The sequence below is a fragment of the Somniosus microcephalus genome, chromosome 15 (genome assembly GCF_052327205.1).
Source record: "Somniosus microcephalus isolate GS21.2 chromosome 15, FLI_Smic_1.0, whole genome shotgun sequence".
NCBI lineage: Eukaryota > Metazoa > Chordata > Chondrichthyes > Squaliformes > Somniosidae > Somniosus > Somniosus microcephalus.
This window is the reverse complement of record NC_141001.1, coordinates 29,036,261-29,061,810: the sequence shown is the minus strand read 5'-3', so window position 1 is coordinate 29,061,810 and position 25,550 is coordinate 29,036,261. Positions and strand designations below refer to the sequence as shown.

Sequence of the window (25,550 nt, the reverse complement as noted above, 5' to 3'; positions counted from 1 at the left end):
ACCCCTTGCCTGACCGCTCTTGGCACCGTGCGTTGGTCGACAGACAAGATTGGTATAGCGCCCTTGAATTATAACCCAAGGAGAAGAGATGCTGGCTTCAGAACTTCCAAAGCTGGAAAGGAACCGTGATCAGCCCCTGAGGAGCAGCGGGGAGGGTAGATGCTGCAACCATTTTACGGGCTTCTCAGGCATTCGAGAGAGAACCTCAATGTCTACCTAAAATGCAAGTCCGCAACTCAGAGTTGCCAAACAGGAATTGAAATTATCTGGGTGACTGTCAGCTTCAGACTGACAGCCATGAGGATGGATTGCTGAAAGAAATTGAGTTCAGATGTTGGTTAGGGACTGGAAACCTGAGCCAAAGATGTGATATTTATCACAAATATCTTAAGATCCAAGGAATTGTGTTTTTGTTTCCTGCAGTGAACATGGATCTTTAACCCTTTCACTGTGGCAAAACCTACACACATGCTTGCTTGAGCTGATGCATGGCACCAGCCTCTCTTTCCTATCGCACTGCCCTATCATTTTTCCATACTAGAAAAAACGTCTCAGCCACATAACATGTCAAGCTTTGGAGTGGATTGGGCAGAAAACAAATGCAATTTTGTTACAAATTTTAACGCAATTATAGGTGAATGATTGCTTGAAACATAGATGACGGCTACAGTCAAAATCAGCACAGGGTAACTAGAACGACAGCTACACTGAGACCTCCTGCAGTTACAAGTAGGCAGTGAAGCAATTTCCAGTATTTATTTTTGGAGCTCTCTCACGTAACACAATGCACAGTTAGTGCTACTGACACAGCAGCAGTATTGATATGGTATTATAAACGACACCACAGATCTGCTCCCACAGCAAGGGAATGAATACTGCCACTTCACAGGCAGAGCAGGGCAGCTGGTACTCCAGTATTAGTGACACCGCAGGGTAAGGGAAACTCCAGTGTTACTGACACCGCAGGGTAAGGGAGACTCCAGTGTTAGTGGTACAGCAGGGTAAGGAAGAATCCAGTGTTAGTGATACCACAGGGTAAGTGAGTCTCCAGTGTTAGTGACATCGCAGGGTAAGGGAGACTCCAGTGTTAGTGACACCGCAGGGTAAGGGAGGCGCCAGTGTTAGTGACACCGCAGGGTAAGGGAGACTCCAGTGTTAGTGACACCGCAGGGTAAGGGAGACTCCAGTGTTAGTGACACCGCAGGGTAAGGGAGACTCCAGTGTTAGTGACACCGCAGGGTAAAGGAGACTCCAGTGTTAGTGACACCGCAGGGTAAGGGAGACTCCAGTGTTAGTGGTACAGCAGGGTAAGGGAGGCTCCAGTGTTAGTGGTACAGCAGGGTAAGGGAGACTCCCGTGTTACTGACACCGCAGGGTAAGGGAGACTCCAGTGATACTGACACCGCAGGGTAAGGGAGACTCCAGTGATACTGACACCACCGGGTAATGGAGACTCCAGTGTTAGTGACACCGCAGGGTAAGGGAGAACATAAGAACATAAGAAGTAGGAGCAGGAGTAGGCCATACGGCCCCTCGGGCCTGCTCCGCCATTCAATAGGATCATGGCTGATCCGAATCTAGACTCACGTCCACTTCCCTGCCCTCTCCCCGTAACCCCTAATTCCCTTATCTGCTAGGAAACTGTCTATCTCTGTTATAAATTTATTTAATGTTGCAGCTTCCACAGCTCTCTGGAGTAGCAAATTCCCTAGATTCACTACCCTCTGAGTGAAGAAGTTTCTCTTCATCTCAGTTTTGAAAGGGCAGCCCCTTATTCTAAGATTATGCCCCCTAGTTCTAGTCTCACCCATCAGTGGAAACATCCTCACCGTATCCACCCGATCAAGCCCCCTCACAATCTTATATGTTTCGATAAGATCGCCTCTCATTCTTCTGAACTCCAATGAGTAGAGGCCCAACCTACTCAACCTTTCCTCATACGTCAACCCCCTCATCTCCGGAATCAACCGAGTGAACCTTCTCTGAATCGCCTCGAGAGCAAGTATATCTTTTCTTAAATATGGAAACCAAAACTGCACGCAGTATTCCAGGTGTGGCCTCACCAATACTTTGTATAACTGCAGCAAGACTTCCCTGTTTTTATACTCCATCCCCCTTGCAATAAAAGCCAAGATTCCATTGGCCTTCCTGATCACCTGCTGCACCTGCATACTAACTTTTTGTGTTTCATGCACCAGGACCCCCAGATCCCTTTGTACTGTAGCACTTTGCAGTTTCTCTCCATTTGGATAATAACTTGCTCTTTGATTTTTTCTGCCAAAGTGCATAACCTCACACTTTCCAATATTATATTCCATCTGCCAAATCTCTGCCCACTCACTTAGCCTGTCTATGTCCTTTTGCAGGTTCTTTATGTCCTCCTCACTCACTGCTTTCCCTCCCATCTTTGTATCGTCGGCAAACTTGGATATGTTCCACTCGGTCCCTTCCTCCAAATCGTTAATATAGATTGTAAAGAGTTGGGGTCCCAGCACTGACCCCTGCGGAACACCACTAGTTACTGATTGCCAGCCCGAGAACAAACCATTTATCCCAACTCTGTTTTCTGTTAGATAGCCAATCTTCCACCCATGCCAGTATATTACCCCCAATCCCGTGATTTTTTATCTTGATCAGTAATCTTTTGTGTGGAACCTTGTCAAATGCCTTTTGGAAGTCCAAATACACTACATCCACTGGTTCCCCTTTATCCACCCTGTATGTTACGTCCTCAAAGAATTCGAGCAAATTTGTCAAACATGACTTCCCCTTCATAAAACCATGCTGACTCTGTCCTATTAAATTATGTTTATCCAAATGCTCTGTTACTGTTTCCTTAATAATGGACTCCAACATTTTGCCAACCACAGATGTTAGGCTAACTGGTCTATAGTTTCCAGTTTTTTGTCTACTTCCCTTCTTAAATAAGGGTGTTACATTAGCAGTTTTCCAATCTGCCGGGACCTTTCCTGAGTCCAGGGAGTTTTGGAAAATAATCACCAATGCATCCACAATCCCTACCGCCACTTCTCTCAAGACCCTAGGATGTAGGCCATCAGGTCCGGGGGATTTATCCGCCTTAAGTCCCATTATTTTACCGAGTACCATCTCCTTAGTGAGTTTAATCGTGTTTAGCTCCTCCCCCCCCATTGCCCCCTGTTTGTCCAGTGTTGGGATATTTTTAGTGTCCTCTACTGTAAAGACTGATACAAAATATTTGTTCAGCGTCTTTGCCATCTCCATGTTCCCCACCACTAGTTTCCCGGTCTCATCCTCTAAGGGACCAACGTTCACTTTAGCCACCCTTTTTTTATATATAGTTGTAGAAACTCTTGCTATCTGTTTTTATATTTTTTGCTAGTTTACTTTCATAATCTATCTTCCCTTTCTTAATTAATCTTTTAGTTATTGTTTGCTGGCTTTTAAATGCTTCCCAATCTTCTATCCTCCCACGAGATTTGGCTACTTTATATGCCCTTGTTTTCAGTCGGATACTATCCTTTATGACTTTGCTTAGCCACAGATGGCTGTCTTTTCTTTTACTCCCCTTTTTCCTCAGTGGAATATATTTATCTTGAAAGATGTGAAATATCTCCTTGAATGTAGACCACTGCTCTTGTACCGTCTTACACTTTAATCTGTTTTCCCAGTCTACTTTAGTCAATTCTACTCTCATACCTTCATAGTCTCCTTTATTTAAGCTCAGTACGCTGGTTTGAGATCCAACTCTCTCACCCTCAAACTGAATTTGGAATTCAACCATATTATGGTCACTCATTCCAAGGGGATCCTTTACTAGGACATTTTTTTATTAATCCTGTCTCATTACACAGGACCAGATCTAAGATTGCCTGCCCCCTGGTTGGTTCAGTTACATACTGCTCAAGGAACCCGTCCCTAATACACTCTATGAACTCTTCCTCAAGGCTGCCATGCCCAATTTGATTAGTCCAGTCAATATGAAAGTTAAAATCCCCCATGATTATAGCTGTTCCCTTATTACAAGCCCCAACTATTTCCTGATTTATACTCTGACCAACAGAGTTGCAACTGTTAGGAGGCCTATAGGCTACGCCCACTAGTGGCTTTTTCCCCTTATTATTCCTTATCTCCACCCAAACTGTTTCACTATCCTGATCCTTTGACCCAATATCATTTCTGACTATTGCAGTGATTCCATCCTTGATTAACATATCAACCCCACCTCCCTTTCCTCCCTGTCTGTCCTTCCTAATTGTCAAATACCCTTGTATGTTTAGTTCCCAGTCATGATCATCTTGCAGCCATGTTTCCGTAATGGCCACCAGATCATACCCATGTGTAGTTATTTGTACCGTCAACGCGTCTATTTTGTTACGAATGCTGCGTGCATTCAGATAAAGAACTTTCAAATATGTTTTCTGACAATTTATTCCTGCTTTTACCCCTTTTACTACTTTACCTTTATCATTATACATTCTGTCCCTTCCTGACACGCTCTGGTTTTTAATTCCCCCACTGCTACCTTGCTCTATTGCCTTCTCCACTGTCATTTTTATTTTTCGCTCTCTTAAAACCTCCCCCCCACTAATTAGTTTAAAGCCCTCTCTACAGCCCTAGTTATTCGATTCGCCAGGATTCTAGTCCCAGCACTGGCCAAGTGAAGTCCGTACCAATGGAACAGCTCTCTCCTGTCCCAGTACTGATGCCAGTGTCCCAAGAAGCAAAACCCATTTCTCCCACACCAGTCTTTGAGCCACGCATTTAACTCACTAATTTTATTTACCCTAGCCAAATTTGCACGTGGCTCAGGTAGTAATCCAGAGATTATTACCCTTGTGGTTCTGCTTTTTAATTTGGTCCCTAGCTGCTCAAACTCCCTCAGCAGAACCTCTTTCCTTGTCCTATCTATGTCGTTGGTACCAACATGGACCACGACAACTGGATCCTCCCCCTCCCACTCCAAGTTTCTCTCCAGCCCAGAGGAGATGTCCTTAACCCTGGCACCGGGCAGGCAACACAGCCTTCGGGACTCTCGCTCTCGGCTGCAAAGAACCCTATCTATCCCCCTAACGATACTATCCCCTACCACTACAACATTTCTTTTAACTCCCCCCACTTGAATGGCCCCCCGTTCCACGGTGCTGTGGCCGGGTTGCTCATCCTCCCCGCAGTCCCCGTTCCCATCCTCACAGGGAGTAAGTGCCTCAAACCTGTTGGACAAGAGCAAGGGCTGCGGCTCCTCCGACACTGCCTCCTGGATCCCCGTACCTGCCTCACTTCTAGTCACACCATCCTGTCCCTGGCCACGGACTACATCTGAATTAATAATCTAATTGGTGTGACTACCTCCTGAAACACAGAGTCCAGGTAACTCTCCCCCTCCCTGATGTGTCTCAGTGTTTGAAGCTCGGACTCCAGCTCCTCAACACGGAGCCGGAAATCCTCGAGCAGCCAACACTTACTGCAAATGTGATCACTGTGAGCATCAATGGTGTCCACCAGCTCCCACATATTGCACCAAGAACACATCACCTGCTCTCCCATTCTATGTAATTAATTAAATTTATTATTATTTTTAAATACCCTCTGCCCCGATTCTAGATGATGAATATCACACCTTAGAAACTATAAACCACAGAGTTTAACTTTAAAAAGAGGGAGACATACTCCTGTGTTAGTGACACCGCAGGGTAAGGGAGACTCCAGTGTTAGTGACACCGCAGGGTAAGGGAGACTCCAGTGTTAGTGACACCGCAGGGTAAGAGAGACTCCAGTGTTAGTGACAGCGCAGGGTAAGGGAGACTCCAGTGTTAGTGACACCGCAGGGTAAGGGAGACTCCAGTGTTACTGACAGCGCAGGGTAAGGGAGACTCCAGTGTTAGTGACAGCGCAGGGTAAGGGAGACGCCAGTGTTACTGACACCGCAGGGTAAGGGAGACTCCAGTGTTAGTGATACCGCAGGGTAATGGAGACTCCAGTGTTAGTGACACTGCAGGGTAAGGGAGACTCCAGTGTTACTGACAGCGCAGGGTAAGGGAGACTCCAGTGTTACGGACCCGCAGGGTAAGGGAGACTCCAGTGTTACTGACACCACCGGGTAATGGAGACTCCAGTGTTAGTGACACCGCAGGGTAAGGGAGACTCCAGTGTTAGTGACACCGCAGGGTAAGGAAGACTCCAGTGTTATGGACCCGCAGGGTAAGGGAGACTCCAGTGTTACTGACACCGCAGGGTAAGGGAGACTCCAGTGTTAGTGACACCGCAGGGTAAGGGAGACTCCAGTGTTACTGACACCGCAGGGTAAGGGAGACTCCAGTGTTAGTGACACCACAGGGTAAAGGAGGCTCCAGTGTTACTGGTACAGCAGGGTAAGGGAAACTCCCGTGTTACTGACACCGCAGGGTAAGGGAGACTCCAGTGATACTGACACCGCAGGGTAAGGGAGACTCCAGTGATACTGACACCACCGGGTAATGGAGACTCCAGTGTTAGTGACACCGCAGGGTAAGGGAGAACATAAGAACATAAGAAGTAGGAGCAGGAGTAGGCCATACGGCCCCTCGGGCCTGCTCCGCCATTCAATAGGATCATGGCTGATCCGAATCTAGACTCACGTCCACTTCCCTGCCCTCTCCCCGTAACCCCTAATTCCCTTATCTGCTAGGAAACTGTCTATCTCTGTTATAAATTTATTTAATGTTGCAGCTTCCACAGCTCTCTGGAGTAGCAAATTCCCTAGATTCACTACCCTCTGAGTGAAGAAGTTTCTCTTCATCTCAGTTTTGAAAGGGCAGCCCCTTATTCTAAGATTATGCCCCCTAGTTCTAGTCTCACCCATCAGTGGAAACATCCTCACCGTATCCACCCGATCAAGCCCCCTCACAATCTTATATGTTTCGATAAGATCGCCTCTCATTCTTCTGAACTCCAATGAGTAGAGGCCCAACCTACTCAACCTTTCCTCATACGTCAACCCCCTCATCTCCGGAATCAACCGAGTGAACCTTCTCTGAATCGCCTCGAGAGCAAGTATATCTTTTCTTAAATATGGAAACCAAAACTGCACGCAGTATTCCAGGTGTGGCCTCACCAATACTTTGTATAACTGCAGCAAGACTTCCCTGTTTTTATACTCCATCCCCCTTGCAATAAAAGCCAAGATTCCATTGGCCTTCCTGATCACCTGCTGCACCTGCATACTAACTTTTTGTGTTTCATGCACCAGGACCCCCAGATCCCTTTGTACTGTAGCACTTTGCAGTTTCTCTCCATTTGGATAATAACTTGCTCTTTGATTTTTTCTGCCAAAGTGCATAACCTCACACTTTCCAATATTATATTCCATCTGCCAAATCTCTGCCCACTCACTTAGCCTGTCTATGTCCTTTTGCAGGTTCTTTATGTCCTCCTCACACACTGCTTTCCCTCCCATCTTTGTATCGTCGGCAAACTTGGATATGTTCCACTCGGTCCCTTCCTCCAAATCGTTAATATAGATTGTAAAGAGTTGGGGTCCCAGCACTGACCCCTGCGGAACACCACTAGTTACTGATTGCCAGCCCGAGAACAAACCATTTATCCCAACTCTGTTTTCTGTTAGATAGCCAATCTTCCACCCATGCCAGTATATTACCCCCAATCCCGTGATTTTTTATCTTGATCAGTAATCTTTTGTGTGGAACCTTGTCAAATGCCTTTTGGAAGTCCAAATACACTACATCCACTGGTTCCCCTTTATCCACCCTGTATGTTACGTCCTCAAAGAATTCGAGCAAATTTGTCAAACATGACTTCCCCTTCATAAAACCATGCTGACTCTGTCCTATTAAATTATGTTTATCCAAATGCTCTGTTACTGTTTCCTTAATAATGGACTCCAACATTTTGCCAACCACATATGTTAGGCTAACTGGTCTATAGTTTCCAGTTTTTTGTCTACTTCCCTTCTTAAATAAGGGTGTTACATTAGCAGTTTTCCAATCTGCCGGGACCTTTCCTGAGTCCAGGGAGTTTTGGAAAATAATCACCAATGCATCCACAATCCCTACCGCCACTTCTCTCAAGACCCTAGGATGTAGGCCATCAGGTCCGGGGGATTTATCCGCCTTAAGTCCCATTATTTTACCGAGTACCATCTCCTTAGTGAGTTTAATCGTGTTTAGCTCCTCCCCCCCCATTGCCCCCTGTTTGTCCAGTGTTGGGATATTTTTAGTGTCCTCTACTGTAAAGACTGATACAAAATATTTGTTCAGCGTCTTTGCCATCTCCATGTTCCCCACCACTAGTTTCCCGGTCTCATCCTCTAAGGGACCAACGTTCACTTTAGCCACCCTTTTTTTATATATAGTTGTAGAAACTCTTGCTATCTGTTTTTATATTTTTTGCTAGTTTACTTTCATAATCTATCTTCCCTTTCTTAATTAATCTTTTAGTTATTGTTTGCTGGCTTTTAAATGCTTCCCAATCTTCTATCCTCCCACGAGATTTGGCTACTTTATATGCCCTTGTTTTCAGTCGGATACTATCCTTTATGACTTTGCTTAGCCACAGATGGCTGTCTTTTCTTTTACTCCCCTTTTTCCTCAGTGGAATATATTTATCTTGAAAGATGTGAAATATCTCCTTGAATGTAGACCACTGCTCTTGTACCGTCTTACACTTTAATCTGTTTTCCCAGTCTACTTTAGTCAATTCTACTCTCATACCTTCATAGTCTCCTTTATTTAAGCTCAGTACGCTGGTTTGAGATCCAACTCTCTCACCCTCAAACTGAATTTGGAATTCAACCATATTATGGTCACTCATTCCAAGGGGATCCTTTACTAGGACATTTTTTTATTAATCCTGTCTCATTACACAGGACCAGATCTAAGATTGCCTGCCCCCTGGTTGGTTCAGTTACATACTGCTCAAGGAACCCGTCCCTAATACACTCTATGAACTCTTCCTCAAGGCTGCCATGCCCAATTTGATTAGTCCAGTCAATATGAAAGTTAAAATCCCCCATGATTATAGCTGTTCCCTTATTACAAGCCCCAACTATTTCCTGATTTATACTCTGACCAACAGAGTTGCAACTGTTAGGAGGCCTATAGGCTACGCCCACTAGTGGCTTTTTCCCCTTATTATTCCTTATCTCCACCCAAACTGTTTCACTATCCTGATCCTTTGACCCAATATCATTTCTGACTATTGCAGTGATTCCATCCTTGATTAACATATCAACCCCACCTCCCTTTCCTCCCTGTCTGTCCTTCCTAATTGTCAAATACCCTTGTATGTTTAGTTCCCAGTCATGATCATCTTGCAGCCATGTTTCCGTAATGGCCACCAGATCATACCCATGTGTAGTTATTTGTACCGTCAACGCGTCTATTTTGTTACGAATGCTGCGTGCATTCAGATAAAGAACTTTCAAATATGTTTTCTGACAATTTATTCCTGCTTTTACCCCTTTTACTACTTTACCTTTATCATTATACATTCTGTCCCTTCCTGACACGCTCTGGTTTTTAATTCCCCCACTGCTACCTTGCTCTATTGCCTTCTCCACTGTCATTTTTATTTTTCGCTCTCTTAAAACCTCCCCCCCACTAATTAGTTTAAAGCCCTCTCTACAGCCCTAGTTATTCGATTCGCCAGGATTCTAGTCCCAGCACTGGCCAAGTGAAGTCCGTACCAATGGAACAGCTCTCTCCTGTCCCAGTACTGATGCCAGTGTCCCAAGAAGCAAAACCCATTTCTCCCACACCAGTCTTTGAGCCACGCATTTAACTCACTAATTTTATTTACCCTAGCCAAATTTGCACGTGGCTCAGGTAGTAATCCAGAGATTATTACCCTTGTGGTTCTGCTTTTTAATTTGGTCCCTAGCTGCTCAAACTCCCTCAGCAGAACCTCTTTCCTTGTCCTATCTATGTCGTTGGTACCAACATGGACCACGACAACTGGATCCTCCCCCTCCCACTCCAAGTTTCTCTCCAGCCCAGAGGAGATGTCCTTAACCCTGGCACCGGGCAGGCAACACAGCCTTCGGGACTCTCGCTCTCGGCTGCAAAGAACCCTATCTATCCCCCTAACGATACTATCCCCTACCACTACAACATTTCTTTTAACTCCCCCCACTTGAATGGCCCCCCGTTCCACGGTGCTGTGGCCGGGTTGCTCATCCTCCCCGCAGTCCCCGTTCCCATCCTCACAGGGAGTAAGTGCCTCAAACCTGTTGGACAAGAGCAAGGGCTGCGGCTCCTCCGACACTGCCTCCTGGATCCCCGTACCTGCCTCACTTCTAGTCACACCATCCTGTCCCTGGCCACGGACTACATCTGAATTAATAATCTAATTGGTGTGACTACCTCCTGAAACACAGAGTCCAGGTAACTCTCCCCCTCCCTGATGTGTCTCAGTGTTTGAAGCTCGGACTCCAGCTCCTCAACACGGAGCCGGAAATCCTCGAGCAGCCAACACTTACTGCAAATGTGATCACTGTGAGCATCAATGGTGTCCACCAGCTCCCACATATTGCACCAAGAACACATCACCTGCTCTCCCATTCTATGTAATTAATTAAATTTATTATTATTTTTAAATACCCTCTGCCCCGATTCTAGATGATGAATATCACACCTTAGAAACTATAAACCACAGAGTTTAACTTTAAAAAGAGGGAGACATACTCCTGTGTTAGTGACACCGCAGGGTAAGGGAGACTCCAGTGTTAGTGACACCGCAGGGTAAGGGAGACTCCAGTGTTAGTGACACCGCAGGGTAAGAGAGACTCCAGTGTTAGTGACAGCGCAGGGTAAGGGAGACTCCAGTGTTAGTGACACCGCAGGGTAAGGGAGACTCCAGTGTTACTGACAGCGCAGGGTAAGGGAGACTCCAGTGTTAGTGACAGCGCAGGGTAAGGGAGACGCCAGTGTTACTGACACCGCAGGGTAAGGGAGACTCCAGTGTTAGTGATACCGCAGGGTAAGGGAGACTCCAGTGTCAGTGACACCGCAGGGTAAGGGAGACGCCAGTGTTAGTGACACCGCAGAGTATGGGAGACTCCAGTGTTAGTGACACCGCAGGGAAAAGGAAGACTCCTGTGTTAGTGACACCGCCGGGTAATGGAGACTCCAGTGTTAGTGACACCACAGGGTAAGGGAGACTGCAGTGTTACTGACACCGCAGGGTAAGGGAGACTCCAGTGTTAGTGACACCGCGGGGTAAGGGAGACTCCAGTGTTACTGACACTGCAGGGTAAGGGAGACTCCAGTGTTAGTGACACCGCAGGGTAATGGAGACTCCAGTGTTAGTGACACTGCAGGGTAAGGGAGACTCCAGTGTTACTGACAGCGCAGGGTAAGGGAGACTCCAGTGTTACTGACAGCGCAGGGTAAGGGAGACTCCAGTGTTAGTGACACCGCAGGGTAAGGGAGACTCCAGTGTTAGTGACACCACAGGGTAAGGGAGAGTCCAGTGTTACTGAGACCGCAAGGTAAGGGAGACTCCAGTGTTACTGACACCGCAAGGTAAGGGAGACTCCAGTGTTAGTGACACCGCAGGGTAAGGGAGACTCCAGTGTTAGTGACACCACAGGGTAAGGGAGACTCCAGTGTTAGTGACACCACAGGGTAAGGGAGAGTCCAGTGTTACTGAGACCGCAAGGTAAGGGAAACTCCAGTGTTACTGACACCGCAAGGTAAGGGAGACTCCAGTGTTAGTGACACCGCAAGGTAAGGGAGACTCCAGTGTTAGTGACACCGCAGGGTAAGGGAGACTCCAGTGTTAGTGACACTGCAGGGTAAGGGAGACTCCAGTGTTACTGACAGCGCAGGGTAAGGGAGACTCCAGTGTTAGTGACAGCGCAGGGTAAGGAAGACTCCAGCGTTACTGACACTGCAGGGTAAGGGAGACTCCAGTGTTAGTGACACTGCAGGGTAAGGGAGACTCCAGTGTTACTGACACCGCAGGGTAAGGGAGACTCCAGTGTTAGTGACACTGCAGGGTAAGGGAGACTCCAGTGTTACTGACACCGCAGGGTAAGGGAGACTCCAGTGTTACTGACAGCGCAGGGTAAGGGAGACTCCAGTGTTAGTGACACTGCAGGGTAAGGGAGACTCCAGTGTTACTGATACCGCAGGGTAAGGGAGACTCCAGTGTTACTGACACTGCAGGGTAAGGGAGACTCCAGTGTTACTGATACCGCAGGGTAAGGGAGACTCCAGCGTTAGTGGTACAGCAATGATGGTGCTGGTGGTTAAAATGATATAGCAAAGCTTTGCCAGCCTCAGATAAATATCTGCAAAGGAATCTCAGTGAGCAAGATAATTCTGCAGTCCTTACCTGCGCTTGTACCGGATGTGGCAGCTGTCTCGGGTCTGGAAAAAATAAAAGTATATCAATATGAGAATAAAAATGACTAAGGAGTCATTATACCTACTTACTGGCACTTTGCTTCAAGAGCAACACAGAAAAAAATGAAATAAGCCCTCCATCTCTATCATGTCTGCACACCGCATGTAAGGCAGTTTCCTAAGCGGTAGGGAAATTTAGTTCCATAAATATTTTTCTTTGCTATGCTTGAACTGCACATGGATTTACAGGCTTTCTCAGGGCATGGGATTTAGAGCAAGGTGCATGCTGCCATGAAGCAGCAATGCTTCTGGTAGAGCCATGCATTCATGTCTTTACAACTATTATAGTGCTTCACACTTGGGCATGATTACTAGTTGGCAGGGTCTTTCCCTGTCAGACTGGCTCAGGTCAAAGAGCCAGAGGGGTTTTGTTGGGGCAGCACTTGTTACCCTTAGAGGCGAGAATTCTATGTTTAATAACTGGCACATTTTCGCTTTGTGCAGCTTTTCTCAGATTAAAACCAATACTAGCATCTACAAAATTAAACCTGTTCTTTGAGCCAGTGGGGTCCCAGCACGCTGTGACAGTTTGATGTACACAAGGTTTAGCTAATGTAGGGTGAAGTGTAAGTTACTCACAAGAACAGGAGTAGGCAATTCAGCCCCTCGGGCCTGCTGCGCCATTCCATTAGATCATGGCTGATTTGCACCTGAACTTCATTTAACTGCCTTTGCTCCATATCCCTTGATACCCTCACCCAACAAAAATGTAACAATCTCAGTCTTGAAATTTTCCACTAACCCAGCAACCCACAGCCTTTTGGGGGAGAGTTTTTCAAATTTCTACTGCCTTTTGTGTGACAAAGTCCTTCGTGATTTCTCTCCTGAATGGCCGAGCTCAAATTTTAAGATTATGTCCCCATGTTCTTGATTCTCCCCCACCAGAGGAAATAGTTTCTCTTAATCTACCCTATCAAATTCTTTTAACATTTAAACACCTCAACCAGATCATCCCCTCAAATCCACAAGCCACGTTTATGCAACCCCTCTTCATAATTTAACCCGCTAGGCCCCGGTATCATTCTGGTGAATCTGCACTGCGCCCCCTCCGAAGGCCCTTCCTGAGGTGTGGTGTCCAGAACTGAACACAGTGCTCCAGCTGAGGTCTGTCCAAGGCGCTATACAACTGAAGCATAACTTCCCTTTTGTAATCCCTGTAGAGATGAGTATGCATCTTCTTCTTCTTCTTCTTCGTAGGCAGTCCCTCGGAACTGAGGATGACTTGCTTCCACATTAAAAATGAGTTCTCAGGTGACTGATGAGTCCAATGCAGGACCTACAGTCTCTGTCACAGGTGGGGCAGATGGTGGTTGAAGGGGCGGGTGGGTGGAGTGCTTGGGTTGACGTGCACTCCTTGCGCTGCCTGTGCTTGGCTTCCGCTTGCTCCCGGCGAAGAGACTCGAGGTGTTCGGCGCCTTCCCGGATGCTTCTCCTCCACTTTGTGCGGTCTTGGGCCAGGGATTCCCGGGTGTCGGTGGGGATGTTACACTTTTTCAAGGAGGCTTTGAGGGTGTCCTTGAAGCGTTTCCTCTGCCCACCTGGGGCTCTCTTGCCGTGCCGGAGCTCCGAATAGAGCGCTTGTTTTGGGAGTCTCGTATCGGGCATGCGGACAATGTGACCCGCCCATCGGAGCTGATTGAGCGTGGTCAAAGCTTCGATGCTGGGGATGTTGGCCTGAGCGAGAACACTGACGTTGGTGCGCCTATCCTGCCAATGGATTTGCAGGATCTTGCGGAGGCAGCGTTGGTGGTACCTCTCCAGTGCTTTGAGGTGCTTGATGTACATCACTCACTGTACGTATCCTAACACTGAAGGACTGACGCAGAGGTGAGTGGACATAATTTTCTTCGATTTATGTTTCTATGTCCAAACCATTACATCTCTTCAAACTGATGGTTTTGTACATTTACTATGAGATACAGAATTTTTCCCCCCATAAAAAGTGCAGTAAATTTAGAAAACCTTACTTACACCTAAGGCAGAATGTGTGAGCTAATTGTTTCAGGGTGTGGCAGGGAAAAATTAAAATCAATGACAGGGGAGCCCTGTGATGAATACCTCAACAGCATCCCTGCAGGTATCAACCCTGGTAGACATTTACTGCTTGAAGTGACAGCTGCCACTGTGGTAATCACTGCTCTGTCAGATAGAAGCACAGGACAAGAACATTTAACAACAACAGCACACAATCTCCAACTGACTGGCTGAATGAAGAACGGGTGGGGAAAGTGACACATTTCTAAAATCCTTTGTTATCTGGAAGGGGTACCTCTCAGCAATGGTTTGCAGATTGTCACTGATTCAAGAAACATTCTAACCCACCCCCTGGTTGGAATGGCCTTATCCTGCAGTAAATCCTGGCTAGGAAGCAATAGCTTGAGTCACATTTGTACAATTCAGAAGTTTCTCATGGCTCCCTGCAAACTCTTAGCAAATCTCGGTAACTTGGCAAGGCTTACCATAAAAATACCAAACTGCACTTCAGTCAGTGGATTTGACAACCCTACCCAAGCTGGTATTACAAGCACACAAAGTGTACAGCAGACTTGGGATGCCAGACATGGGAACACTGAGGAAAGTCAATACCTTGGGCAAGAGGTTTACAGCTGAAGTGTTTTCGCTGTGGTGTGCCTGACCTCACTAACCGTACCAATCCACATTGCAATAATTATAGCCCAGAGAAGCTACCAACTGGAAAGAGCAATAACTACCTGGAAGGGGTTTCCACGTAGAGTCGACCGATGCAAAGGTGTCACCAATCAGACAGAGGTGGAACAACAGAATTAAAATTTATTCGTCCCCATTTATGGAAAAGGATGATTTGACAAACAGTAACCCACACCTGAATATCTACATTAATAAAAGGCAGTTTGCAGATTTATTGGACACGTGTGCCATGTCCTTTGAAAATAGGGCAGAACTGGTCAGCATTCCCAGACCCTGTGCGGACCCGGCCCTTGTTATTGCAAATTCAACAAGCACAAGATCTGCTGGGATAGTCGAACATAAAATTTGACGCCAGTGGAAAAAAATTCAGTGAGGATCATCTATTAAGAAGATAAGAACATAAGAAATAAGAGCAGGAGTAGGCCATATGGCCCCTCGAGCCTGCTCTGCCATTCAATAAGATCATGGCTGATCATCGACCTCAACTCTACTTTCCCGCCCGATCCCCATATCCCTTGATTCCCCTCGAGTCCAAAAATCAATCTGTCTCAGCCTTGAATATACTCAAAGACTCAGCATTCACAGCCCTCTGGGGCAGAGAATTCCAAAGATTCACAACCCTCTGAGTGAAGAAATTCCTCCTCATTTGGTCTTAAATGGCCTACACCTTATCATCAGACTATGGCCCCTAGTTCTAGACACTCCAGCCAGGGGAAACAACCTCTCAGCATTTACCCTGTCAATTCCTTTCAGAATCTTGTATGTTTCAGTGAGATCACCTCTCATTCTTCTAAACTCCAGAGAGTATAGGCCCATTCTACACAATCTCTCCTCATAGGACAGCCCTCTCATCCCAGGAATCAATCTAGTCAACCTTCGTTGCATCACCTCCAAGGCAAGTATATCCTTCCTTAGATAAGGAGACCAAAACTGTGCACAGTACTCCAGGTGTGGTCTCACCAAGGCCCTGTACAATTGTAGCAAGACTTCCTCACTCTTATACTCCAACCCCCTTGCAATAAAGGCCAACATGCCATTTGCCTTCCTTATTGCTTGCTGTACCTGCATGCTAGCTTTCTGTGTTTCTTGCACAAGGACACCCAAATCTCTCTGAACACCAACATTTGAAAGTTTCTCACCATTTAAAAAATATTCTGTTTTTCTATTATTCCTACCAAAGTTAATAACCTCACATTCCCCTACATTATACTCCATCTGCCACCTTACTGCCCACTCACTCAGTCTATCTATATCCCTTTGCAGACTCTCTGTTCTCCTCAGTGATTACTGTCCCACCTAGCTTTGTATCATCAGCAAACTTGGATACATTACACGCGATCCCTTCATCTAGGTCATTAATAAAGATTGTAAATAGCTGAGGCTCCAACACTGATCCTTGCGGCACCCCACTAGTTACAGCCTGCCAACCTAAAAAAGATCCGTTTATCCCTACTCTCTGTTTTCTGTCCGTTAACCAATCCTCTATCCAGGTTACTACATTACCTTCAACCCCATGAGCCCAAACTTGTGTAATAACCTTTTATGTGGCACCTTATCGAATGCCTTTTGGAAATCCAAATATACTACATCCACTGGTTCCCCTTTATCTAACCTGCCAGTTACATTCTCAAAAAACTCCAATAAATTTGTTAAACACGATTTCCCTTTCATAAAACCATATTGACTCTGCCTAATCATGTTATGATTTTCTAAGTAACTTGATACCACTTCCTTAACAATGGATTCTAGCATTTTCCCGACGACTGACGTCAGGCTAACTTTTCTCTCCCTCCATTCTAGAATCTAGGGAATTTTAGAAGATCAAAACCAATGCATCCACTATCTCTTCAGCCACCTCTTTTAGAACCCTAGGATGTAGGCCGTCAGGTTTTAGTCCCATTCGTTTCTCTAGTACTTTCTCTACCGACCAGTTCGGGGGAGAGCAGCAGCGGAGGAGGTGAGCCCGGTATAAAAACCGGCGCCAAGGCAGAGGCCCGACCAGTTCGGGGGAGAGCAGCAGCGGAGGAGGTGAGCCCGGTATAAAAACCGGCGCCAAGGCAGAGGCCCGACCAGTTCGGGGGAGAGCAGCAGCGGAGGAGGTGAGCCCGGTATAAAAACCGGCGCCAAGGCAGAGGCCCGACCAGTTCGGGGGAGAGCAGCAGCGGAGGAGGTGAGCCCGGTATAAAAACCGGCGCCAAGGCAGAGGCGTACCAAATCAACAGCAGAGGAGAGAGGTAAAAAGTAATCAGTGTGTGACGTCACCAGGGAGCAGGTAAGTGATTGGTTGGTGAGTAGTTCTCTCTTTTCAATACAAGCTTGACTTCTGTGGTGTTAAATTTCTAGGGTCTCTGGTGTAGTGGGGACAGTTGGTAAATAAAGCGCCCTAGAGTATACCTGTAACTGGGGTATTGAATAAATTTTTTAATTAATTAAAGGAGTAAGTCATGGGAGGAGAGCTCAGACCCGTGTTCTGCTCCTCTTGCTCCATGTGGGAAATCAGGGAAGCTGCCAGTGTCCCTGACGACCATGTGTGCGGGAAATGCATCCAGCTGCAGCTACTTGCAGACCGCATTGCGGCGCTCGAGCTGCAGGTGGATGAATTTTGGAGCATGCGCGATGCTGAGAGGCTCGTGGATAGCACGTTTAGCGAGTTGTTCACGCCTCGGGGCAGGGCAGCACAGGGGGTGACCATCAGGCGGAGCAACAAAGGCAGGCAGGTAGTGCAGGGAACCCCTGCGGGCATCCCCCTTTCAAACAAGTATACCGCTTTGGATACTGTTGAGGGGGATGACTCACCAGGGGAAGGCAGCAGCAGCCAACTTCCTGGCACTGGGGGTGCTCCTGCTGCCCAGGAAGGGGGGAAAAAGAGTGGGAGAGCAATAGTGGTAGGGGATTCTATAGTAAGGGGAACAGATAGGCGTTTCTGTGGCCGTAGACGTGAATCCAGGATGGTTTGTTGCCTCCCTGGTGCCAGGGTCAAGGATGTCACTGAGCGGCTGCAGGGCATTCTGGAGGGGGAGGGTGAACAGCCAATGGTCATGGTCCACATTGGTACCAACGACATAGGTAAAAAGAGGGATGAGGTCCTGCATCAAGAATTTAGGGAGCTAGGTAACAGATTAAAGAGCAGGACCTCAAAGGTTGTAATCTCTGGATTACTCCCAGTGCCACGTGCTAGTAAGTATAGGAATGGGAGGATAGAGCAGATGAATGCGTGGCTAAAGAGTTGGTGTAGGGGGGAGGGTTTTACTTTCCTGGATCACTGGGCCTGCTTCTGGGAAAGGTGGGACTTGTACAAGTCGGACGGGTTGCACCTGAACCAGAGCGGGACAAATATCCTTGCGGGGAGGTTTGCTAGCACTGTTGGGGGGGGTTTAAACTAACTTGGCAGGGGGATGGGATACAGAGGGGAGCTGAAATAGGGGGGGATGTGCTGCCAATTATAGAGAAAAAAACAAGTCAGCTTGGTAGACAGGGCAAATATATAAGGGCAAGGCTGGATGGCATCTATTTTAATGCAAGGAGTCTTGCGAATAAGGTGGATGAACTGAAGGTGTTGATAAACACATGGGAGTATGATATTGTTGCTATCACGGAGACATGGTTGAGGGAAGGGCAAGACTGGCAGCTCAATATTCCGGGGTACAGAATCTTCAGGCGAGACAGAGGGGGAGGTATAAGAGGAGGGGGTGTCGCAATATTAATTAAGGAGTCAATTACTGCAGTAAGGAGGGATGATATATTAGCAGGGTCCTCTAATGAGGCCATATGGGTGGAGCTTAAAAACAAAAAGGGGGCAAGCACTTTGCTGGGAGTGTACTATAGGCCTCCAAACAGTCAGGGGGAGATAGAGGAACAGATATGTAGGCAAATCTCAGAGAAATGTGCAAATAATAGGGTAATAATAATGGGGGATTTCAACTTCCCCAATATTAACTGGGATAGTCAGAGTGTGAAAGGCTCAGAGGGTGTCGAATTCTTAAAGTGCATCCAGGAGAGCTTTTTGAGCCAGCATGTAGAAAGTCCTACAAGAGAGGGGGCGGTACTGGACCTAATTCTAGGGAATGTGGCCGGCCAAGTGGAAAAAGTGCTAGTAGGTGAGCACTTTGGTGATAGTGACCATAATATGGTAAGATTTAAGGTGGCCATGGAAAAGGACAGGGATGGGCCGGAAATAAAGGTTCTAAATTGGGGGAAGGCCGATTTTAATAGGATAAGGCAGGATCTGGCCAAAATGGACTGGGATCAGCTACTTGTAGGAAAATCCGCATCGGAGCAATGGGAGGCTTTCAGAAGGGAGATTGAGATCATACAATGGCAACATGTTCCCGTAAAGGTCAAGGGTGGTTCCAAAAACCACAGGGAACCTTGGATGTCAGGGGATATACGAGAATGGATTAGGAAAAAAAGGAGGGCTTTTGGTAGATACAAAAGGCTAAAGACGGAGGAAGCCCTAGAGGAGTACAAAAAGTGCAGGGGGATACTTAAAAAAGAAATTAGGAGATCAAGGAGGGGCCATGAAATAACACTGGCAAGCAAAATAAAGGAAAATCCGAAGATGTTTTATAAGTATATTAAGGGTAAGAGGATAACTAGGGAAAAAATAGGGCCCATTAGGGACAAAAGTGGCAATCTGTGTGTGGAGCCGGAAGATGTAGGAGGGGTTCTAAATGAATTTTTTGCATCTGTTTTCACTATGGAGAAGGACGATGTAGACATAGAAATAGGGCGGGGGGACTGTGATATGCTCGAACATATTAACATCGAGAGGGAGGAGGTATTGGCGGTTTTAGCTGGCCTAAAAATGGATAAATCCCCAGGCCCGGATGAAATGTATCCCAGGCTGCTGTGTGAGGCAAAGGAGGAGATTGCGGGGGCTCTAACACATATATTCAGGACCTCTCTGGCCACAGGGGATGTGCCAGAGGACTGGAGAACCGCTAATGTAGTACCATTATTCAAGAAGGGTAGTAGGGAAAAACCGGGGAACTACAGGCCAGTGAGCCTAACATCAGTGGTAGGAAAATTATTGGAAAAAATCCTGAGGGACAAAATTTGTCTCCACTTGGAGAGGCAAGGATTAATCAGGGATAGTCAACATGGCTTTGTCAAGGGAAGATCATGTCTGACTAATTTGATTGAATTTTTTGAGGGGGTGACTAGGTGTGTGGATGAGGGTAACGCAGTGGATGTGGTATACATGGATTTCAGTAAGGCCTTCGATAAAGTCCCGCACAGGAGACTGGTCAAGAAGGTAAGAGCCCATGGAATCCAGGGTGCCTTGGCACATTGGATACAAAACTGGCTTAGTGGCAGAAGGCAGAGGGTGATGGTCGAAGGTTGTTTTTGTGACTGGAAGCCTGTGGCCAGTGGGGTACCACAGGGATCGGTGCTGGGTCCCTTGCTGTTTGTGGTCTACATTAATGACTTGGATATGAATGTAAAGGGTATGATCAGTAAGTTCGCGGATGATACAAAAATTGGTAGGGTGGTAAATAGCGAGGAGGGTAGCCTCAGTCTGCAGGACGATATAGATGGGTTGGTCAGATGGGCGGAACAGTGGCAAATGGAATTTAACCCGGAAAAGTGCGAGGTGATGCACTTTGGGGGGACTAACAAGGCAAAGGAATACACAATGAATGGGAAGACCCTAGGCAAGACGGAGGGTCAGAGGGATCTGGGTGTGCAAGTACACAGATCCCTGAAGGCGGCGGAACAGGTGGATAAGGTGGTAAAAAAGGCATATGGGATACTTGCCTTCATTAGCCGAGGCATTGAATATAAGAGCAAGGAGGTTATGATGGAGCTGTATAAAACACTGGTTAGGCCACAGCTGGAATATTGTGTGCAGTTCTGGTCGCCACACTACAGGAAGGATGTGATCGCGTTAGAGAGGGTGCAGAGGAGGTTCACCAGGATGTTACCAGGGCTGGAGCGCTTCAGCTATGAAGAGAGACTGGGCAGGTTGGGTTTGTTTTCCTTGGAGCTGAGGAGGCTGAGGGGGGACATGATTGAGGTGTACAAAATTATGAGGGGCATAGATAGGATGGATGCTGAGGAGCTTTTTCCCTTAGTAGAGGGGTCAATAACTAGGGGGCATAGATTCAAGGTAAAGGGCGGGAGGTTTAGAGGGGATTTGAGAAAGAACTTTTTCACCCAGAGGGTGGTTGGAGTCTGGAACTCTCTGCCTGAAAGGGTTGTGGAGGCAGAAACCCTCACAACATTTAAGAAGCATTTGGATGTGCACTTGAAATGCCATAGCATACAAGGCTACGGGCAAGATGCTGGAATATGGGATTAGATTAGACAGGGCTTGATGGCCGGCGCGGACACGATGGGCCGAAGGGCCTCTATCCGTGCTGTATTACTCTATTACTCTATGACTCTATGACATACTTGTAGAAACTCTTACAATCTGCTTTTATATTTCTTGCTAGTTTTCTCTCATTCTATTTTTTCCCTTTTTATCAATTTTTTGGTCAACCTTTGCTGGTTTCTGAAACTCTCCCAATCCTCAGGCTTACTATTATTCTTTGCAACATTATAAGCTTCTTCTTTCAATCTAATGCTATCCTTAACTTCTTTAGTTAGCCACGGTTGGATCACTTTTCTAGTGGAGTTTTTATTTCTCAATGGAATGTATTTTTGTTGAGAATTATGAAATATTTCTTTAAATGCTAGCCACTGCTTATCTACCGCCCAACCTTTTATTCTATTTTTCCAATCTACCTCAACCAACTCGCCCCTCATACCTATGTAATTAGCTTTATTTAAGTTTAAGACTCTTGTTTCGGACTTAGGCAAGTCACTCTCAAAATTAACGTGAAATTCTATCATATTATGATTACTTCATAATAATCATATAATCCAGAGGATCCTTTACTATGAGATTGCTAATTAACCCTGTCTCATTACACAATACAAGATCTAAAATAGCCTGTTCCCTGGTTGGTTCCATGACGTATTGTTCTAGGAAACTGTCCAAAATGCATTCCATGAACTCGTCCTCCAGACTACCTTTGCCAATTTGATTTGTCCAGTCTATATGAAGATTAAAGTCCCCCAAAATTATTGCATTACCTTTGTTACAAGCTCCTACTACTGTATTTCTTGATTAATAGTCTGTCCAACGGTATAACTACTGCTAGTGGGCCTATATACTACTTCCACCAGTGTTTTCTGCACCTTGTTATTCCTTATCTCCACCCATACTGATTCTACTTCCTGATCTTCGAGCCAAGATCCTTTCTTGCTACTGTCCTTATGTCATCCTTTATTATCAGGGCTACTCCCCCTCCTTTTCCATTCTGCCTGTCTTTTCAAAATGTCAAGTACCCTGGAACATTTAGTTCCCAACCTTGGCCACCTTGAAAACATGTCTCTGTAATGGCTATTAGATCAAACCCAATTTATCTCTATTTGTGCCATTAGTTCGTCTATCTTGTTATGAATGCTTCGTGCATTCAGATAAAGAGCCTTTAATTTAATGTTTTTACCATTATTCCCTGCTTTGACCTTATTCTCTGCTGCACTGCTACCGTTAAACTCTCTCTCCCCCTCTGTCCCTTCCTGTCACACTCTGCTTATGTTTACCCAAATCGCTACACTGCTCTATTGCCTTCTTGCTAGATCACAATTTCATTTGTCAGTGCAGGATCACAATAGCCTGTATGACCAGGTGCAATCTGTTGGATGACCCACAGTGAAAGGAAAGCTCCTGATAGACAGGTTTCAGTCAGACTTGTAAGTAGATCCGTTGAACCACTATTTACACTTGTGGGTGAGTCCAGAACAAGCTGGCATAAATATAAGATAGCCACTAACTGAGAAAATAAAGAATTTAGGAGGAATTGCAGAGTGGTGTGAATGTGGAACTCGCTGCCACTTGGACTGCATGAAGCAAATAGCATTGATTAATTTAAGGGGAGCTTGATGCATCCACAAGGGAGAAGGGAAGCAAAAGATGGAAAGAGGTAATTACAGTAGAAGGAGGTCATATGGAATATAATAACTGGCACAGGCCAGTTAGGCTGAATGGTCTGTTTCTATGCGGTCGATGCTATGTTATAATTCTCAGTAATAACTCTAGTCGATTAACATGTCAAGAAGATGCTTCCAGAGGATATTATTGAGGCAGCCTCGGGCCTAAAGGTAATTCTTGAGGTTGTGGGGCCAAACATCATCTGGGAAGGTTAGTTCTACACAGACTACAGAAGGCTGAATGAGGTGGCTGTTAAAGTCAAATACCTGATGCCTGGAAAATGTAACACTTTAGGCTTTCTGCCAAAACCAAGGATGTTAGAACACAGCATTTGGCTTCTGCATTTGGCAACCGACTGTACCTCCTAACAGTAGGTCCAAGATGGCATTTCACTCTAGCCGAAGGTTGTTCCAGTTCAAAGCAATCACATTTGGGAATGTATAATACTCCACTGCTTTCCAGGGCTTAATGAATAATTTGCTGGCTGATCTGATTTACGATTGTTGTGTGGGGTAACTGGGCAGAGGGAGGGCGGAAGGGCATAGTACTATTGCAGGTGTTGGCTTGTATCATTGTTACTGCTTGTTATTAAAAACACTCCGTTCTATATGCACAACCCTGTTTGGTGTTTTGTCTGGAAGGTGGTAAAGACCCTGTTTTCCTGAGTTTACATGATGCTCTCCATAATAATACGACCCGTGGAACTGTACCCAGCAGGACAACACTAGACAAAATCTTCCCCATCCCCTTTAAAACTCTGTCCAGGAAGTTGCTTTGGAAAGCATTGGGAATCACTTTGGGAGAGCGACTGCGTGTACAGACATGTGTGCGCGTCCTAGCAATTGGAACAAAGTAAATTCTTCTCTCAGGAGAGAGAACAGGTCCGGTCAGGAAGCAACCAGCTCCTGCGAGGAGCTGGCATGAGGACTACATATTTGTATCCTAGACACTGGATGAGTTTCAGAGATTGCCAAACTAGTTAGTCAGGTTCGATGGGCCAAATGGCCTACTCCTGCTCCTATTTCTTATGTTCTTAAAACCTTTACCGTGACACAGCTGTACTACAGCACAGCTTGATCAGCTTCTCCTTCAACCTTCCATTTTCTTGCCGTATATCACAGAAACAACTTGCATTTATGTAGCACCTTTTGCATTCTCAGGACGCATTTCACAGCTAATGAAATACTCTTGACATGTCGTCACTGTTGTAATATAGGGAAATGCAGCAGCCAATTGGCGCACAAGGTCCCACAAACAGTAATGAGATGATGACCAGTTACTCTGTTTTAGTGATGTTGGTTGAGACATAAATATTGGCCAGGACACCGGGGAGAACTCTTCTGCTCTTCTTCAAATAGTGCCGTGGGCTCTTTTATGCAGGACCTCGGCTTAACATCTCATCTAAAGGGCAGCACCACCAAGAATGCAGCACTCCCTGAGCACTGCACTGCAGTGTCAGCCTCGGTCTTGCTCTCAAGCCTCTGCAGTGGGGTTTGAACCCCCAACCTTCTGACTCTGAAGTGAAAGTGCTACCACTGAGCCATGGCTGACACTGTATAGTGCCATGTTTCACAGTTCCAATATTTCATTCTCTTACACCAGGTATAAATTTATCAAACTCTAACATAAAAACCAGCATGGAGCTAGCATGAGATCCTGGTAAGATTGCTGCATAGGTGAGTCAAATAAGTGACTAATGCGCTAAATAGTAATTCTGATCCTGCATCATTGCAGAAAATAGTAGGGCCAGTTTTATGAATACACTCTTCCAGAAGGAAGCCTCATCTTCCAGGTATGCATATTGAGAAGTCGGAAGTCTGTTACCCACAATGTTCTGCCCATTCATTTTAATGTCAGTGATTTCCCAATATGCACTCCCAGCAGGCAAGGCTCTCCATCAGGTCTGCATTGCATAAGATCAGCCCTTATGCTATCTCACACACACATTCTAACATGCGAAACCTGACAGATAAGTAAGTGTATTTGTATTTGTAATGCACAAAGGCTGGGCAGAAAGTTTATATTACAGTGTCTATGCCTCATATCTGTTGAGATCTGGGCATTTCTGCTTAGTCAGTCACACAGTCATAGGTTGGCACTGTTATCGGGTCAGTCAGTCACACAGTAATAGGTTGGCACTGTTATAGGGTCAGTCACACAGTAATAGGTTGGCACTGTTATAGGTTCAGTCAGTCACACTGTAATAGGTTGGCACTGTTATCAGGTCAGTTAGTCACAGTAATAGGTTGGCACGGTTTATAGGGTCAGTCACACACTAATAGGTTGGCACTGTTGTCGGGTCAGTCACACAGTAATAGGTTGGCACTGTTATAGGGTCAGTCAGTCACACAGTAATGGGTTGGCACTGTTATAGGGTCAGTCAGTCACACTGTAATAGGCTGGCACTGTTGTCGGGTCAGTCAGTCACACTAATAGGTTGGCACTGTTATAGGGTCAGTCACACAGTAATAGGTTGGCATGGTTATAGGGTCAGTCACACGCTAATAGGTTGGCACTGT

The 25,550-nt window shown here is 46.1% G+C and overlaps 1 protein-coding gene across 9 annotated transcripts in view; it reads right to left on the bottom strand.

The window, feature by feature from the left end:
- The window catches only part of dgkza (diacylglycerol kinase, zeta a), a 516,902-nt gene that overhangs the window by 62,373 nt on the left and 428,979 nt on the right, over positions 1-25,550 (bottom strand). For all 9 annotated transcript variants that reach the window (XM_086007591.1, XM_086007594.1, XM_086007592.1 and 6 more), the window contains one exon: positions 12,313-12,347. In XM_086007591.1, the coding sequence (XP_085863717.1) occupies positions 12,313-12,347 (35 nt within the window). The remainder of the gene's footprint in view (positions 1-12,312; positions 12,348-25,550) is intronic.